The 17,941-nt window shown below is 51.9% G+C and overlaps 3 protein-coding genes across 5 annotated transcripts; 1 reads left to right on the top strand and 2 right to left on the bottom strand.

Annotated features, from left to right (window-relative positions):
- Positions 1–3,468: 3,468 nt before the first annotated feature.
- Positions 3,469–6,363, bottom strand: Ho (Heme oxygenase). Its single transcript, XM_037215251.1, has 3 exons — positions 6,324–6,363; positions 5,521–5,650; positions 3,469–4,707 (listed from the first exon to the last, which is right to left on the bottom strand). Exons 2-3 carry the CDS (start codon positions 5,633–5,635, stop codon positions 4,073–4,075), a joined length of 750 nt encoding a protein of 249 aa, XP_037071146.1. The 5' UTR covers positions 5,636–5,650; positions 6,324–6,363; the 3' UTR covers positions 3,469–4,072.
- Positions 5,660–7,119, bottom strand: Mnat9 (microtubule-associated Nat9). The gene has a single exon (XM_037215252.1). It carries the CDS (start codon positions 7,052–7,054, stop codon positions 6,374–6,376), a length of 681 nt encoding a protein of 226 aa, XP_037071147.1. The 5' UTR covers positions 7,055–7,119; the 3' UTR covers positions 5,660–6,373.
- A 3,731-nt stretch (positions 7,120–10,850) lies between these two features.
- LOC119091706 (U6 snRNA-associated Sm-like protein LSm3) lies at positions 10,851–15,561 on the top strand. Of its 3 annotated transcripts, none has more exons than XM_037214536.1 (4): positions 10,851–10,872; positions 11,967–12,001; positions 13,493–13,600; positions 15,090–15,561. In XM_037214536.1, exons 2-4 carry the CDS (start codon positions 11,984–11,986, stop codon positions 15,267–15,269), a joined length of 306 nt encoding a protein of 101 aa, XP_037070431.1. In that variant the 5' UTR covers positions 10,851–10,872; positions 11,967–11,983; the 3' UTR covers positions 15,270–15,561. The 3 variants fall into 3 exon arrangements, with proteins under 3 accessions (XP_037070431.1, XP_037070430.1, XP_037070432.1); XM_037214535.1 differs by having other exon boundaries at positions 10,869–10,910; XM_037214537.1 differs by lacking the exon at positions 10,851–10,872 and adding an exon at positions 10,926–10,944.
- Positions 15,562–17,941: the final 2,380 nt, after the last annotated feature.

The following is a 17,941-nucleotide window of genomic DNA, read 5'->3' as shown; positions in this document are numbered from 1 at the left end:
CGATCCCGGCGCCGTCTGACCTCTGTCCCGGTCCGTGCGCCCTCTGATGACGGGTCTGCCCGCTGGTGACCTGTAATCGCTGCTCTCAGCTCGCTGCCGACCTGACCCCCCACAGCCCGCTGCTCTCAGCCCACTGGCTCTGACTTCTAACCCTCGACCCCTGACCTGACCCCTTACAGCCCGCTGCTCTCAGCCCACTGGCCCTGACCCCTACAGCCCTGCTGAGTGACCCTGACTGACTGACCATGCCGCCGGTCACCGCCAGACCTGCACACGGACGCGCGGCACCGGCAGCTGCTGGCCGAGGTGCACGGCACGCTGGCGCAGCTGGTCGGCGACGAGCGGCTGGTGCACAGCGGCGTGCGCACGGCCGGCTATCAGTTCACGGCCGACCTGGTGCTGCACCGGCGGCCGGACGGCTCCTTCACCGACGCCGACGGGCCGCGCGTCACCAGGTGGGTGGCAGAGCGGGCCGGCCAAACACCGTCCACACCCACCACGGCACGGCGAGGCGCGTGGCCGTGCCGGCCAGCGCGCATGCGCACCCTGTCGAGGAGTACAGCGTAGCCGGGTAAACACGACAGAACTCGCATCAGGCCACGGTGGTCTTACGGCTGTTGTGCTTGACGGCGTTCGAGATAGAGTTCAGTCGTTTCTTTTTTAGCACGTCTGCCTAAAACAGTCTCCAAGCGTTGGTGGACGGGCAACTCAGTTATACGCATCATGTGCGGGAGCTAAAGTACACTGAGGTGGGCTGCCTTGGGAGCCTTCGCAACTCGGGGCTGGAGGTGCGGGTCACCTCGCAGCGGGAACAGTGAGGTGGCGGGGGGGGGGGAGGGGGGGGGCTCGAGCCCGAACCCACGGATGTCGACGGGCTGGGCTGGCCTCGTGGCCGTTTCGCTGCTGCCATTGACCGTGGGCCCGCGGTGTGCTGCAGTGTCGCCGTGCTGGTGCCCTCCACCAGCCACTACTGCATCAACACAGCCCAGCTGACGGGACCGCAGCTGCTGCGGCAGCGCCACCTGGAGATGCTCGGCTTTACGGTGCGGGTCGTCCACCCGCACCACTGGAACAGTATGGCTCTGGCGGACCCGGCCGACAAGCTGAGCTTCCTCGCTGCGCTCATAGATGGCAGGAATCTGCTGGAGGAGCGCTCGTGATGCGGAGCGTGCGTCACTCCGGTCTCGTTGCCTGTGTGATCATGTGCAGCTGTTGCAGTGCAGCGCGAGCGAAGTGATGGCATGTCTGTTATCCTAGTCGAGTCTCTGGATGTGAGATATCTTCAGGTGTAAATGGTGAATGTGATACATTTTATACTTGCTGGTGTCATTACGATCAGAGGCAATATGTGAAGGTAACTGCTCATCGACAGCACTGTAGAAATTGTGCGCATCGCGCCTGATATAAAAAAGGGCGCTGGCGTCAATGCTGTCCTATTTTGACCTTCCCGACGTTCCCCTTGGCCTTGACCTCGGCCGGCAGGATGGACGCCTTGTTTGTCGGAATAAGCACATTTTATAAGGTGATTGAGTCGTAAATTATAGTGGATGGTAAAAAATCGAGATCAGTATCGAAATATTTTCCGAAGCATGCTACCAATATTCCGTACAATTTCTTATTTAATTGGAAAAACAAGCCCAAAATGTATACTTTTTGACAGAATGTTCGAATGTGAATACTTCATTGTCTCCCCGATACTAGCCACTTAAGTCCCGTGAAATCACTTGCAGAGCAGTCTGAATCTATTCTGCACCACTGACATGCGTGTCGTCATGCAAGTTTGACACGCCCGGCCGGAACTGTTGCAGCTGGCACGGCCAGTACTCCGGCTATGGCTAGCACTCCGTTGGCCCCAATTTTAACGGAAAGTACGAAAAGGAACCGCGAACGGCGGGTAACGGGGTGCTGAAGAAACCCAGTGATTCCCGGGCTCTGACCCCGTGAGGTCATCTGGTGAGCCATGCTGGTCAGGCCGGCCCTAATGCTTGGAGACGATGAGTCCAAAAATGGAGCTTACCTAGCCGTAGAAACACATCACGGATCACGAGGTTCCGCCCTGGATCAGTTCACTGCGACAGGTGGTCCAGGGCCCACTCAACGCAAAAAAGGTCACAGGTCATCACATTCAATGTCAAGTGTCATATATCGGGCTGATCGTTGCAGGCGGGCGTACAGCATTCGAGCGTATGTTTCAGGGGATTGTAAAGGTTTCCTTCTAGAAGTGGCAGGCAGTTTATCCATTTATTTCAGCTGCAAATCAGCCCTTGTTCATGCGATGCGCTATCTTGACAACTGTTAGCGTGGGAACGGAAGAAATTTCCAATGCTTATCAAAGAAAACTACCCACCCAAGGCTAGTGCCCGCTGCTACAATACAAACCACTCGACGTCATTCTCATTTTAGGAGCAAATTACGCGCTATGCGTACTCAACGTGACAACAGTGTAGCCTTGAAATGCGATGGCACAACATGTGTATGTAACGGTTGTTACTGCTTGTTTGCGCTGGTGGCCCGCCAACCGGCCATGTCGTGTTACGCCGACGTGTTCTTCCACTTTGTTGTGACGCATCCGTGCCACGGCAAAATAGCTGTGCTACTCTTTTCAAAAGACAACCAAAACGTACCAAAAACATACAGTATACTCTGCCGTTGCACGGCAGAGTGGTTTCGTTTTGTTCCTGTGCTGACGTTGCATGGTAATTATTCCCAGCAGAGCAGCATGCTGTGTCATGCCACTGAGCATCTTCTTCAACCATTGTCTTTCCCCGTTCCCTTCGATTTTGTGTTACCGCTGACGCAACGAGCAATGCTTTGTCCTCATGCTCCGCAATTTAGCGTGGCCACTCTACCGATTCGTAGTCACGGACACATACCAAATCGATAACCACAAGCTCACCAAGCCCACATGGCAAAAAAGCACTGTGACTGTGCGTGACTGGACGTTGTTACGTTGGATTCACGTCCAGCATGGTATTCCAAATGACGCACACGGACGTAATGAGTCGCGCCGTCTCCAAGCAATCTGTCCGTTAACATAACGCACGCCTCTGGCGTTGATCCAAAGTTCTGTCGGGTAATTACTGTCATACAACACAGGTTACTGACGAGCGCCGTCAGTGACGGCTTTTAATTGTATTTTCTAGCAGCGCATTTAGTGGGTTGGTTTACGCTAGCAAATGATGGCGAATCGAAAGCAAAAGTATGATATCCGACGTGGCTTTTTGAAATATTAGCCTATTTGCAGCTTTATAGTTGGACCGAAAATTATCCTAACGTGATATTTCATGAAGTAAGGTACATCTAATATTCATGAATGCCTATGCAGCAGTTGCTTCGCTATGATCACGAAGCTTACCAGGGTAACCAAGGACGCGTTTTAATGGTCCACCATTGCTGAGCTGATAAGCAATACACGCATTGTAAGGAGTAATCTTAACTCACGTCCACTGTGTCTTTCTGCCTTGCTCACAGTTTTCCAACAATCTCCCACCGTTCAGTCCGTTTATTTGACATACAACTGTCTCTAGCAAGGCGTACACGTAATACAGGACTTGAGTACGTCACAACCGATACACATAATTCGGACAGTGACCCCTCAATGCAACGGCGGGTGGCCGCAAGGGTCGTCCCATGCGCCACGGTGCATAAGGAAAATCCCGAAAGCAGTACATGCCGTCGTCTGCCCAGCGATCTTTAAATGAATGCCTCCTCGCGGCTTTCCCTACGTCTCTTCTCCATGTTGGTACTGGATGCTGCGGTTGCCTGCGGCGCACCAATCGCATGTCCTATGGCACGGACAGGTCTGAAGCCGCTCGCGCGGCTGCGTGTGTGCCGCTCGGCTTCAGCGGCTGGCAGGTGTCGGGTCTCGGCCAGCCAGCAGCCCGGCGTCGGGTCGGATTATGCCAGCGATCACGTAGGCCGCTGCCCTGACTTGAGCGGGAAAGCTGCTTTCGTATACACGAGCGGCTGGAAAGCTAAACTGGAGACTACAAAATTCCCCTGCATTTGAGCATTCTCGCTCAGTCATCACAGTGCTCACACAAGGCCAGCCGACGTTCCCAAGCACGGGCGTCTACCTGAACAGCATCCAATACAGCAGCACAATGATCACAACTACGATAACAGCGTTCCTGAGCTTTCTCAGCAACACCTCATTGGCGCCTCGCACCGTGGCCACAATCTCGTTATTCCTCAGGAACACCTGTTTGCTCTCCTCGACCACCCGTTCCCGCGTGACGTCATCCAGCAGCTGGGCGGCGTGATCCATGGCGGCGGCCAGCTGGCGCTTGAGGTGGCCGATCTTGTGCTGGCCGTAGTAGGTCACGGCGTTACCGGCCTCGTCACTCTCGCCGCGTCCGAGCAGGCGGCCGACCAGCTGCCGCTTGCGGCGCAGCACCTGCCCGCCAGACAGCAGGCCCATGTACAGGTGGTACACGTACGCCATGAGCAGGTGTGGCTCTTCGCGCTCCAGCTGCTCCAGGTGCTCCAGGTAGCGGCGCACGGCCGGACGCGGCACGTGCGTCCCCTGCCAGTCGGCGCCAAGGTAGAAGGTCAGGTCGGCCTCGAAGGCGTCGCGCCGCCGCATGCCCTCGATGTCCAGCTCGCCGACTAGTGAGGCGCCGAGCCGGTCCAGCGCGCCTTCCAGCCACGCGAACACGTCGTAGAAGACCAGCAGGCCCTCGGCCCACACGCCGTTGTCGGAGAGAGCTGCCGGCCGGCGACGCTGGTCAGAGCGTGGGCGGCGCTGGTCAGAGCGAGGGCGGCGCTGGTCAGAGTGAGGGCGGAGCTGGTCAGAGTGAGGACGGCGCTGGTCAGAGCGGAGGTGGCACTGGTCAGAGCGGGGGCGGGGCTGATCAGAGCGAGGGAGGCGCTGGTTAGAGCGGAGGCGGCGCTGGTCAGAGCGGGGGCGGGGCTGGTCAGAGTGGAGGTGGCGCTGGTCAGAGCGAGGGCGGCGCTGGTCAGGGTGAGGGCGGCGCTGGTCAGAGCGGAGGTGGTGCTGTTAAGGATGGGGGTGGCGCTGGTCAGAGCGAGGGCGGCGCTGGTCAGAGCGGAGGTGGCGCTGGTCAGAGCGGGGGCTGGGCTCGTCAGAGCGAGGGCGGCGCTGGTCAGAGTGAGAGCGGCGCTGGTCAGAGCGAGGGCGGGGCTGGTCAGAGCGAGGGCGGCGCTGGTCAGAGTGAGGGCGGCGCTGGTCAGAGCGGAGGCGGCGCTGGTCAGAGCAGGGCAGGGCTAGTCAGAGGGAGGGCAGTGCTGGCCAGAGGGCTGCTAAGACCAGGCCCAGGGAGTGGTCAGCGACCGACGCCGCTCGGCTGAAGCACCGGCGCGGTTGATGGGCGCCGCTGGTGTCAGAAAAACAAACCCAAAAAGCAAAACAAGCCAAACGCGGTGTTGCTGCACCATCCACAAAGCTTTTCTCCTGACACCACGTTGGCGTACTTCACTTGCGTATGGCTAATACAAACCATAACGATATGTCGTTCCGCAGATCTAAGCCCGGACAGTCGTCACGAGCTTGTCACTTACCGATGCCGAGCTTGGCGTTAATGAGGGCGTCACTGATACCATGCACATCTCTCGTGGCCTTCCGCATCTGCTTTGTGAAGGGAATGTCCACGATTTCTTCTGCTTTCGGAGCCATGGCTGCTGCGTAAATCTGCAATAATAAATCACTGTCAAAGTCACGTCAAATGCGTTCTGGCATCATCAACCGTCAAAGTCCCGCCAACGGCAGGTCCAAGTAGTGCAGCACGGCCAAATGCGTCGGTGTGGTGCGGTAACCACGCTGTAAGCACATAAGAGGCGGAGGTTGCACGGAGTCGCATTCTAGCGCTCTCTAGTGGTAAATAGCATCAGCGACGCCCAGTCGCACCAGCTGCGAACAGACATCGTGCAACTCCACCTAACAGTGCTGATAGCCGGAGCGTCTCTGGGGCGGCGCAACATGTGGATCCCGTGTTACGCAGAGGGCGGATACTGGGCGGTCGTGTAGATAACCAACCGGACATTATGTTCTGATAGGTAAGATATGACCAAACCCACCACAGCTGACGGGGCACGACCGTCAGGCCATGTCGAATAAATACGCCACGATCCGAGAATAATACGATAATCTGTATTACACATTGTGCAAAATACGTCTGCGCAAAACGTAAGACACACCAACAAAGCATCAATAAACCATTAAAAAAGTACCAAGCCATCCTGCTGCTGCCACTGCTACTGCTCCAGTGCCGATCGCAACTTCCGTAACTCTTAGCCTGTTTCGGGGATAGCGAACACAACACATCGTCATGAACAGGTATTGGTAAAACAATGCAAAAGCGCACAAATTTTCAGGTGATATCTCTCCCACAGAGGCGTTCACGGCACATGCAGCTCAGCTTCCACTCTCGTCTCGTGGGTTCGGCGACCCGTGCAGTGCAGTGAGCGGCTCGTCCCCCGCTGCGGCCGGTTCTGACGCCTCTCCGTCGGCCACGGTCTCGGCGCGGTAGCCGGGACACATGCGCTCCACGGTCCGGCGCCAGTCGGGCGTCACGTGCACCTCACACGTCACCTCGCCGAACACCTCGCTGCGGCTGACCTCGGCGAAACCCAGCGTCGCGAACAGGTGCCGGCTCGCCTCGTTCTCCAGGCCGATCTTGACCTGGAAGCGTGTCAGCCGCAGCGTCTCCAGGCCGTAGCGAAGCATGGCGGCGGCGGCCTGGCGGCCTCGGCCGGCGCCGCGCGCCCCCTGCTCGGCAATCATCACCTCCACCTCGGCGGCGCCGGCCTCGCCGTCCGCCAGGAACAGGTTCACGTCGCCGATCATGGCCGCCACCTCGTCGGCCGCGCTCTCGTACGTGGCGCGGTCGAGCACGATGAACGTGCACTTGCCGTCGTCCTCCCGCCAGCTGCGCTGCATGGCATACTCCTGCGGCAGCGTCAGCGGCTCCGAGGCCGTCAGCTGCTGCAGCTCCGCCGACTGCATCCAGCTGTGGTACTTGGGCACGTGGCGGCGCCGGTATGGCACCAGCGTCAGCAGCTCCGTCCACAACACGGTGCATGCGTTGGTCCTCATCGCCGCCGGCGGCTGCAGGAGAAGCTGGCCTTAGTTGAGCCAAGGGGCAGTCTCCGGTCTCGCGGCGGACGGCAGACGGCAGACGGCAGACGGCAGATGGCAGACGGCAGATGGCTGTCGGCAGACGGCAGACGGCAGACGGCAGACGGCAGACGGCAGACGGCAGACGGCAGACGACAGACGGCCGAAGGCAGACGGCTGTCGGCGCGGTGATGCAGTCAGCGTGTCGGAGACACCACAAGCTGCCGAGCTACGCACTATCGTCGGAAGACTTGAATTCATCACTGACAAACACTCCTGACCATGACGCGTCAAGACCTTGCACCAAAACATCCTCTACAGTCAAAGTATTCAAGCTCATTACATTCGACGAGAGGCTCTTTAGGAGGGGGGTGGCGTGTATCTGAGCGCCGACTGACTACTGAGCCCCCCGGGCACATCTCTCCGGCTCTTTAGGAGGGAGGTGGTGTGTACCTGAGCGCCGACTGACTACTGAGCCTCCCGGGCACATCTCTCCGGCTCTTTAGGAAGGAGGTGGCGTGTATCTGAGCGCCGACTGACTACGGAGCCTCACGGGCACATCTCTCCGGCTCTTTAGGGGGAAGGTGGCGTGTACCTGAGCGCCGACTTATTACTGAGCCTCCCGGGCACATCTCTCTGGCTCTTTAGAGGGAAGATGGCGTGTATCTGAGCGCTGACTGACTACTGAGCCTCCCGGGCACGTCTTTCCGGCTCTTTAGGGGGAAGGTGGCGTGTATCTGGGCGCCGACTTACTACTCAGCCTCTCGGGCACATCTCTCCAGCTCTTTAGGAGGGAGGTGGCGTGTACCTGAGCGCCGACTTATTACTGAGCCTCCCGGGCACATCTCTCCGGTCGCTCGGTATCAGTCTGTTGTGTCACATCGGGCCGCAGCCCGCAAAGGTTGACGTCAGATGCCCTAACTTATTACGTTTCTCTCAAGCTTGACAGAGACAGTTATCACAGGAACCTAGAAAGATATTCTACAGTTGTCGGAAGCAAAACAGATAAGAAAGAGAGGTGGAGCTAGTCGTCACAGAGAAGACAATGTGCATGTGTAACAGCAAAGCTCAGGCAGTATCTTAGTTGGTTAATCGTTCTGAGGGTTGGCGTCGCCAATATGCGGTAAACCGCAGACGCAATAGCCTGACAGGCTTTCCTAACAGAACAGAGGAACCAGAAAGTCTCGAACGCCTCGCAGATGCTGGCGTCCTAAGGTCTTCTTCTGCCAACAATGATAGGTTCACTCCCCCACTACCCTGTGCGTTGCTGATGAGCCCTTTCCTCGAGTATGTAATCATGATATGGGACCGTCTCGGAACGTCGTACCAAGAGCAGGGAGAGGGGGAGGGGGGGAGGCGGGTACAGCAACGAGGCTCCCTGATGACCTGAGCAGCCTGCCATATCCAGAATGCCCCTGACTCCTCCAGCTGACATCCTCATATCACAGATGTTTGAGGGAGATATGACAGCAGTGTACCAGCTATTTGATGGTTGATGGTTTGATGATAAGTCCATGCCAGAGGAGCATTCCCTGATGTCAACCCCCAAGATGAGCACAGACACCTATGGAGCATCCACAAGCCCAGAGTCTGGTGCCCTGTTCATAGAGTCATTCTGCATATGGGTCATGAGCAGCTGGAATGTACGAATGTGGTCCTTCAGCTTCTCATATCAAGTTTTTTTTAATGGTTGGCATGGTGTGAGAACACACAATGCCAAGCAAGCAGCATGCTGTCAGGGACTATTAGAACAATTTTATGACCACCAGGCTCCTGACAAACCACAATGCTTGGAAGGGATTGTGTCTCAGCAAACCCCAATCATATTTACATTCAAGTCAATGCAGGTACTGTGGAAGGGGAAGCACAATTGCCTAAGATAACATGTATGGCACAATGCCACACAAAAATAAAATTGGGAAATGCCCTAAGGCAGATCAGTGATCTGGAAGGGAGTCACAACTGTAATACATATTTCCTTTCCAGCCAGCAACTTTCAATCATTTCATGCTGTCTTCAGTCCATACACTGACTCATCTGACAGCCATTTTGATGTAATACTACTTTACAATGGTCAATGTCTGCCTATATAGCAGAGCCACATTATGATGGGATTTTTGGTGTTTGATATAAGGATGAAACAATGTAACTTAGCCCTCACACCTAATGTGAAAATATGACATTGTGTGAACCATTCATCTGTAAAATTGTGTGGACAACTGGCACAAACAATGCTGGGAATGATATATATATATATATATATATATATATATATATATATATATATATATATAACAGCATATTAAATCAACATGTTCATGGCCACATAAAATTACTAGAAGGGTCATAATTTGAATAAATGAGTTGGAGAACTTGAGCAGATAAAAGTGATGAAGACTGCCCCCAAAATATGCTAACAAGGGGATTCTTCACCAGATTTGGCCAACTTTCCACTGAAAGTTAGGAGGAGGAGGAAGTGCTGAAGTCCAAGTTCAGGGGTTAAGGGGTTGGGGAGTGGCTGGGGCACCCCCAGCTGAAAAGGAAACCATGCATTCTGCTGATTGCTGTAGGTTGTGAATAGTGGCAAAACACCCCAGCTACACAAGCATTCTCAGCTGGGAACTCTGCTAGACCACATGACAATAAATTGTTATTAGGGCTTTCAGGTGCTTCAGCTGTGATTATGTAATGCCCCAGACTTAGTCTGCAAAAAGTTCATTTGCTTCCTGGATGCACATGCAGCATCCATATGCAGGACCTCAGGCTTCTGCATACTAAGCTCAGGCCAGACTAAACTGCCCTGAACTTTCATATGATTTTTGTGAGAAATGTTTTAGGAATATTTTTTCTGAAATTACCTTTGCAACATCCCCATCCTGTAAGACAATGGCCCTCTGTGGGCTGAAATTGGTCCCAGTCCAGACCATAAGCCAACATCTGACAACTCTGGTTTATGATGAACATGCACTGATATCAATGTAACAATGTCACACCTATGCTATATTCATCAAGTCTGGACCTGGGGCATCATCACAATGCTCATAATTTGGTGCCATCTTTTATCAGCACATTACAAAAGACGAGCACATACGAGGCTACACTGCCACTCTTCAATATTTCTTTAGATTGAATGCATATTCTTCTAGTCAGATCTGCTTTTTCCCAAGACACACAATTGGGAACTTCTTTGACACGTCCAGGACCTTTCACTCCCGTATTGCCCGACGCACATCCCATCTTTCTCTACACAGGCAGCAACAGGAGTACAGAAAATCACACGCCTAAGTATATGCTACCGTATCCGTACAGTGTCGCGGATCCTCGCAGCACAATGTGAAAGCGTCTCCCCCCAAGCTAACCCAGACCTGAAACGGCGTTGACTAAAGCATGCTAAGACATTGATATTTAGCCTGGCTTCCGCGGCTTCAGAATACGTGCGCTCACAACTGGATGTACTGCGTCATATTTGTAGTCCTTTCAAAATGATGAGGTACATAATTTTTTGAAATAATTGCATTATTTGCTACGAGCAACATTTAGCTGTGACATTTAATAGCTTAGTATTTCCATTTCTGAAGAGTTTTAAGGTTGATTGAAAAAGGCCTAATTTGCTCCTATCATAAATTACAAAACTACGTTCAAGCATTTCACTTTTTCTTTCTTTTACTAGTTTACCCTCTACATACTCTTTTAGCTACCATATATATTTTTGTACACTTCTGGCTCATCGTTTGCAATTCGTGGCACCCGGTTCCTGTTTGCATTTTGCTGGCGTTTGGCGGTAGTACGCGAGGGTGGTACGCACGAGATGTGCTGGTGAAGAGTGGCTCTGTTGGTCGGTATCTTGGCTTGTTTCCACAGGTTGTAAGGTATCTGTGGGTCTGTGGTCCCATTCGCATTACCCCCGTTCTAAATAGTTCCACGCTCTCACGTTCACGTTCTCGTTCGTTTAAGAGACTTTAGACCATTCATTACGTAAAGGGCCTTGTCACATTGCATGCATCTCGCTGGAGAGTTCTCAAAAAGTTTCCCTTTTGTGGCAAGAATGTTTTGTATCTATTTGTCCAAAATTCATGTTATATAATGTGGCTTGGTGACTAAGTTCATCTACTCACTAAGTTCCTTTTTTACTGTTCCGTAATCAAGATGTATTTCATAAATGATATAAATAAACTATCACTTTAATTAATGCACTTCAGTCACTTAAGCATGGTCATTTTTTAAACATAATTTTTTCACTGGACAGGATTGAGTGTTTTTTTGTGGAAGGCAATATCACAGCTTATTCAGATTATGGCCTGACTCATTGGCCAGCTGCATGCTGGCAGCTTTATGTCATTAAGGTGAAACAATACACCTGATGTGTCAGTTGCATCAAGTATAGCTGTACATCAAGTCCAGGGTAGTTCCCCAAACCAGAAGGGCAGCATTAAATAAAGCATGTAAACTCATTTCTGAAATCATAGCTTTTAAGCAATTTTGGTCTTGCATTGAGATGCAAAGACTGATGCTCATGGGTGTAAAATGAATTATGATAACCTTGATGCTCCACATGTAGGCAGAGATCTTTCAAAATGTGTGGCTATTCTATGCTGATGACTGAACCATCTTATGGCCCAATGTCTAGACACATGGATTGCAGCATGCTGGGATTGCCACCTATTAGTATAGTTTCTACCTTCTGTAGGTACTTCATTGCCTCTACATCTTTCAGAAAAAGATTGTTTGCAGCTTGAAAAGCTGTCAGCATTACCCTACTCCTTGCCTTGTCTTTCCTGAATATTCATGATGTGCATTTTACAAATGAAATATGTTGATGGTATTAAATTACCTCCCATCATTTTTATCCTTGCTATTCCAAGCTTGATCTAATTTGCATTTTCTTTTCCAGGTTTATTACAACTCAACATGGCTGATGATGAGCAGGTTAGGCACTTGGGCTGTCCAACATGGCCAGCTTGAATATAGATATGCCTAGGCAGATTTCCCTATTTCCAGCTAGTACCAGCATGGTTTGTGTAGCTATCATTTTTAAAGGTATGTTATTATCATGTCATAGCAGATTATGAATGATATCATTTGCTTATGAACAGAAGGAGTAAGTGAATTGAATGTGAGACAGCTTGACACTAATGAGAATGAATTATCCTTACCATTTTTTCAAGACTTGCTGTCATTGCTGTCTCTTGAGCATGGCATCCTTTGATACTCAGCAGATCAGGCACATGCTGGTGCTGGTGTAGAAGGGAGTGACAAAGTGGTGGCTCCTCATGGGAGGTGTAATGCTATCCTCCAAGGATCAGCAGCTACAGACATAATAAATGTTGCAATTTTAAGTCTACTTGTTAGGCTTGATGATGCCAAGCTTTTGACTTCAGAGCCAGATCCAAAGCTAAGGCAATGGTGTGGAGCCGAAGTGGAATCCAGAGCTAGTGGTTTTTAAGTTAAGGACGCGAAGCCGAAGCCAAAGCCAAGGACCTCGCGTGTTTGAACCGCAAAGTCGATTCGGAAGCCAGTGTCCTCGAAGTTCGAACGCGCGAAGCTAGAGCCGAAGTCAGCGGCTCAGAACGTGGGAAACACGAAGCCTAAGTCGTACCAAGCAGTTTGAAATGATGAATGCCGCAGCCAAAGCCGAATTTGGCGCACAATGTCGGTTGCGCATATATGGAGGGTAGAAAGATGTTAAGGCTTTGCGGAGTGATTAAGGCGAGGTTTCGTTATTACCGATGGCGTTTTTCGAACCGTTGTCCTCTTTTTGCGTGATTGCATGCAAATAGCGTTTCGGACAGTAGTTCTCCGACCGGGGTAGGCGTTAATTGGTCTAGAAAATGTTTGGCATTCAGCAATTATGCGGGGCATTCTCGCAAACCTGTCTGGTATATGGGGATGACAGGTCGGGCGTTTTCCGAACGTATAGTCTCAGCTGCAATTAAAAATTTTCATTACAAAGCCAAAACAAGCAATTTAAGGTACGTTAAGGTAATTGCGCCAAGACAGGTTAAGATCAGTTTAAAAGCGAGCATAAGGCCATAGCCGAAGCCAGAAGTAAAAAATCGAATCAGAAGCCGAAGTTGGCTGTTCAAAAACGACAAAACTGAGGCCGAGGCGAACACCAATCTTTTAAAATGACACGAAGCAGAGGCCGAAGCCGACGGAAGCCGTAAAAAGGCCCAAAACTGAAGCTGGGCACCAGGCCATTGGAGGAGCACTGCCGCTAGGCAAAGCCGAGGCTGAAGCCCAACCTGGCTTCGTCGCCACGTGTGTCATGTGTCTCACCTCTCTGCGTATTTGAAGCCATTTGCCGATACGTAGGCATGTTAAGCTACAGATCATTTACAGTGATAATGGGTTCGTTGGAGCTGTACTTGAATGTGACAATATCTGATGCATGACCATCTGACGCGTTTGGTTTTCCAGGCGCCTACGGTGACAGTAGAGGAGCCTCTGGACCTGATCAAGCTCAGCCTGGATGAACGCATCAAGGTGAAAATGCGCAACGAACGGGAGCTGAAGGGCCGCCTACATGTAAGTATATGACTGACAGCAGTGCAGAGGCGCGAGTTTGTTTTTGGTAGCCGTGCGGTATGTTCGATTTTCGATTGTCTCTGACATCTTTTTCAAACGGCGTGTTCGCACTTTCTCGGAGAGCTTGTGATTGTGTGTGGTTTGCCATTTTAGTTGTGTTGACCACGTGGAGGCCTCCCAGTGCAGTGTGTCATGACATCCATCTGCTGAATGAATGGTAATATGTCATGACATCCACCTGCTGAATGAATGGTAATATGCAATATTGAGCATTGCTCCCTTAGTCAGTCATTGGGCTTAAGGGCGTGTCAACTGCATTGGCCATTTACTATAAGACCTCTCCACTTTTGCAGGGAGTTTTATTGGTAATGTGCATACTCCTTTTGTTTTGGAAAAGGTCACGTGATTTTAAAGCAACCCATGAGTTAATTACTGATGCTCTTCATTAAATGTTAAGTGTGGCAATGCGGAGAAAATTTGTATACTTACGTTAATCTATTTGTTGATCTTTTGTGGAAGTCAATAAATGAACCCATGGTCTGGGCTGGCTGAGCACCTCGACTAAATGCTGAAAGCAACCGTAATGGCGAAAGCTGGGATGAAACAGCATACCAATTCTGTCACGATATTTCGAGGACCATCGCCATTCAGACCAAAACGATCACTGCAGTGGCCAGCAATGCACTAATGGTGAACGTTAGTGTCAGTCATGACAGAGAGTGCAGAGGTTATTCGCGTTATTATGGCAGGGACCCTAACGCGGGGTCTCTGCACTAAAAACGCATAGTTACTGCTAAAAATAACTGGAGACGCGGTAGGTAATGGCGAAGTGTTTCATCATGACAGCTCATGATCCGGCATGATCCAAATCGTGACAGCTCATGGTCCGGCATGATCCAGATCCTGCCAGCTCATGATCAACTTCAAAACAAAGTGAACGAGTAGAGCTGAATTCAGTTTAAGATTTCCGGCATTTCCTGCATCATTGTTTGCTTTGTTAAGTATTGTGATTGTGAAAGAGGGCGGCGTTGGGGACATGATGATGGACATGTTTGAGGACACCGTTTGCTGATAACGTATGCTGTACGCTATCATTGTAAATGAAGTGCTAAATAAGGTCGTGGCATATCTGTACAAACAACATACAAGTAAAGCGAAAATGTTACAAATATAGGGAAATAGGGCCAGTGGCGCCATCTGTATTGGACACTGCCACAGGACATCGCTGCATGAGCTGCAACGTGTTGACGTCAATCATGAATATGTCAATGAAACATCACCTTTTGCGCTAACTTTGAAAATGGAGTGGCCGAATTTGGGAGATAAAAAATGGAGGGAGGTGGTTTGTCGTGCCCCCCCCCCCCCCCTACTGCCCAGCAACTTTGAAATTGTTCCTGCGCCCGTGCCGCATGATCCGCGGCTCTGAGTGTCGATCGGTCCGTTCTCAGTGGCGCGATTGGCACGTGTGATGCGCGTGCTGTGCCGCCAGGCGTACGATCAGCACCTGAACATGATCCTGGGCGACGTGGAGGAGACGGTGACTACTGTCGACATTGACGAGGAGACGTACGAGGAGGTGCACAAGACCACCAAGCGCACCATCCCCATGCTGTTCGTTCGCGGCGACGGCGTGGTCCTGGTGTCGCCGCCCATGCGGGCCGGCATGTAGGCTGCCAGCCGGGCCCGCCGTTCGACCTGGCCTGGCGCTGCTGGCCGGGCCTGCCGCTCGGCCGGGACTACCGCTCAGCCGGGTGACCGCGGCCGGCCGGCGGATCTGCTGTGCTCTGGTCCTTTGGCCAGCTGGTCGGCTTCCTGCATCACGCGGTCTCGCGGTCTCATTCTCGAGGTGACCTCATCCATTTTTGCATCGCGTCATGGCTTTGTACCGGCTTTTGTTCTGCGTTTGAGTGTCGGAAGATGACGAGTAGAGTGCAGAAATATACATACTGTGTCAGACGGCGGTCCGTTTTTTCACCTGCTTTGTGACCGCTCACGGCCGCTGCGAGTACAAGCTGCCTTTCATGGCCGTCGTTTTAGCGCTGGGCTAGTGCGCAGTGTCTGAGCGATCTCGAAAATGACCAATGCCAGCTAGTGCCCCTGGTATGCATTCGAAAATGGTGTCTGAGGACTCAGCGCGTGTTTGATATCAAGCTTATCAAAATATGTGTGTGGCGTGAAATGACCACAGCGGCTGAAGCGATGTTAAGAACCTAAATCACTACCGGACCCCCCCCCCCCCCCCCCCCCCCGCTGATGAGCGGCTTAAAACAGTGCGGCGCGTGCGGTGGGCGACAGGCGACGATTCCGGGGAACGCCCACGGTGGGCCGGCACTGTTGCGTTTAAGAGCTTGTTCCATATTTGAAGAAATTGAAGCGAACATCAGATATGATGAAGAAGTTCACTTGTAGCCATTGGTGTACCAAATGGATGGGGTCGCCTTAGACAAATTCTCTACTTAGTAAATGTGCTTCTCACTGCGTCATTCTTTGGTTACGTCGTCGTACCTTGCATAACATTGAGGGCCAATGGTTGGCTGTTTTGGAAATCGTGCTCACGCACGTCAGATACGAACGCATTTACGATTAGATTTTGCTTGACCACGATCGCCACACTGCCAATGCAATGACAAGATTTGAATGGCGTTATTATGATGTAATTAGTGCTGGGTGACCTTGAAATAGTCTGCACGTCTTCGTGGGCGTATAGCCCAGAAACTAGAGTGATTTAGGTCTCAAGATGAGCAGGGCTGTGAACTGCAATGAGTGATCCTTTAAGACGGCTATTTCAGTTAAGATCCCATACAGATATGGAACATTCTTTAACGGAGCCATACATCATAAGCATATGTTGAAATCACACAGCTATACACCATTGTACTCAGAATTGGACGAGGAACACACCTCGCCAGGTCTCATGCCGCCTTGAGGCATTGTCTCGTACATGTGAACATGTAAAGCCGACAAAGCTCGATTTTGGGGAACATATGACCTCTGACCTGGCATAATTGGGCTAGTTATTGATGTTGCAACATGGAAAGATAATCTTATCGCGCTGAGGCTAATTCGCCCCTCCTCTTCCGCTAAAATGTATCTCTTTTAGTTTGGAAATGGCAGAGCGTCGCATCGATCCCCTCCCCCCCCCCCCCTGCTCATCAGACCGTGTTGTGGAAGATGGCGAGTCAGGGTGAGGGTTCACGCGTACACTGCACGTCAGCGGCGTCCGTGTTGGCCGATGTGTCGGGCAGGTGCGGGGCGGTACTCCCAGCGCGTGCGAGGGTTGACCTGGCTGCCAGCCGCCGCCGCCGGCACGCTCTACCCCGGCGGGCCGGCCGGGCGCTCTCGCGCTGGTCACACTCGCGCACAGGCCGTCGAGTTCGGTCTGCTCGTGTATTTGATCGTTACATGGTCAGGCGTTACGTGTCATTATCACACGCAGCCACACCGGCATAGCGCGCCGCCGCCCGGGCAAAAGCCGGCCCTCGGTCCGCGCGTCAAGCCCTCACTCTCGAACGAGCCCAGAGCAGCCCCCCCCCCCCTCCTTGTGTCGATCTGTGGTGTCATCCCCCAGCCAGCCACAGTGGGATGACGTCACAGATCAGCAGCAACGCGTTTTCGGTGGCTCAACGTGGCTCGACTCCGATTCGTGGTGGCGATGGATGCCAAGTTTTGTAAAAAAAAAGGCGTGTGAAATTTGTGGCGTGGTGTATAGCAACAATGAACATTTGGAATCTGTTTATATTTATCTGTACTTTGTTTTTGAATTGCGAAACTTATTCACATGCATGTTTAAGCGCATTAGATTGGATAAGGCTCTGTCCTCCCTTGACTACGCCCCTGGGCAACACTATGCTTGTCCACACAAGCTGGAGATTTAGACTGCAGGGGAGGAGGAGGAAATTGCGCACGTTCCGCCGAAAGTCACTTCCCGAGAACTCGCGGCGCAGAGCATCGAACGGCCCATACGTATTGATGCACAATACAAGCGAGCTCGTTTCAACGTCGCTCGCCAGCGGCTAATGTCTGTGTACATACGAGCTGCAGTGAAAGGAATTGCCCGCGTGGGTGCTCGGAGGCTTAACATTACTTCAGTGAATGCTAACCGAAACATTTTTGAACTATTGAGCTGCTGCTTTGCTCCTTGTAAAGTATGAATGCTCCTACTTGTTGGACGCCGGTGCATTCTGAAAGCTGCGTGGTAAAGTTGCGCATGTTACTCGGTAATGTTGCAATTTTTAAAAACATAACTGTCATTTGGGTCGTGTGCATTTTCTCGGGTGAGCATGATAGGGAGCTGGCAACGCAAAGGGTGGTAATGCCCCGTAAGTAATGCGTCTTAGCTGT

The sequence above is a fragment of the Pollicipes pollicipes genome, unplaced genomic scaffold (genome assembly GCF_011947565.3).
Source record: "Pollicipes pollicipes isolate AB1234 unplaced genomic scaffold, Ppol_2.1 Scaffold_3447;HRSCAF=4054_pilon_pilon_pilon, whole genome shotgun sequence".
Taxonomy (NCBI): domain Eukaryota; kingdom Metazoa; phylum Arthropoda; class Thecostraca; order Pollicipedomorpha; family Pollicipedidae; genus Pollicipes; species Pollicipes pollicipes.
The sequence above is the reverse complement of the archived record's forward strand: the minus strand, read 5'-3'. Positions and strand labels throughout refer to the sequence as shown.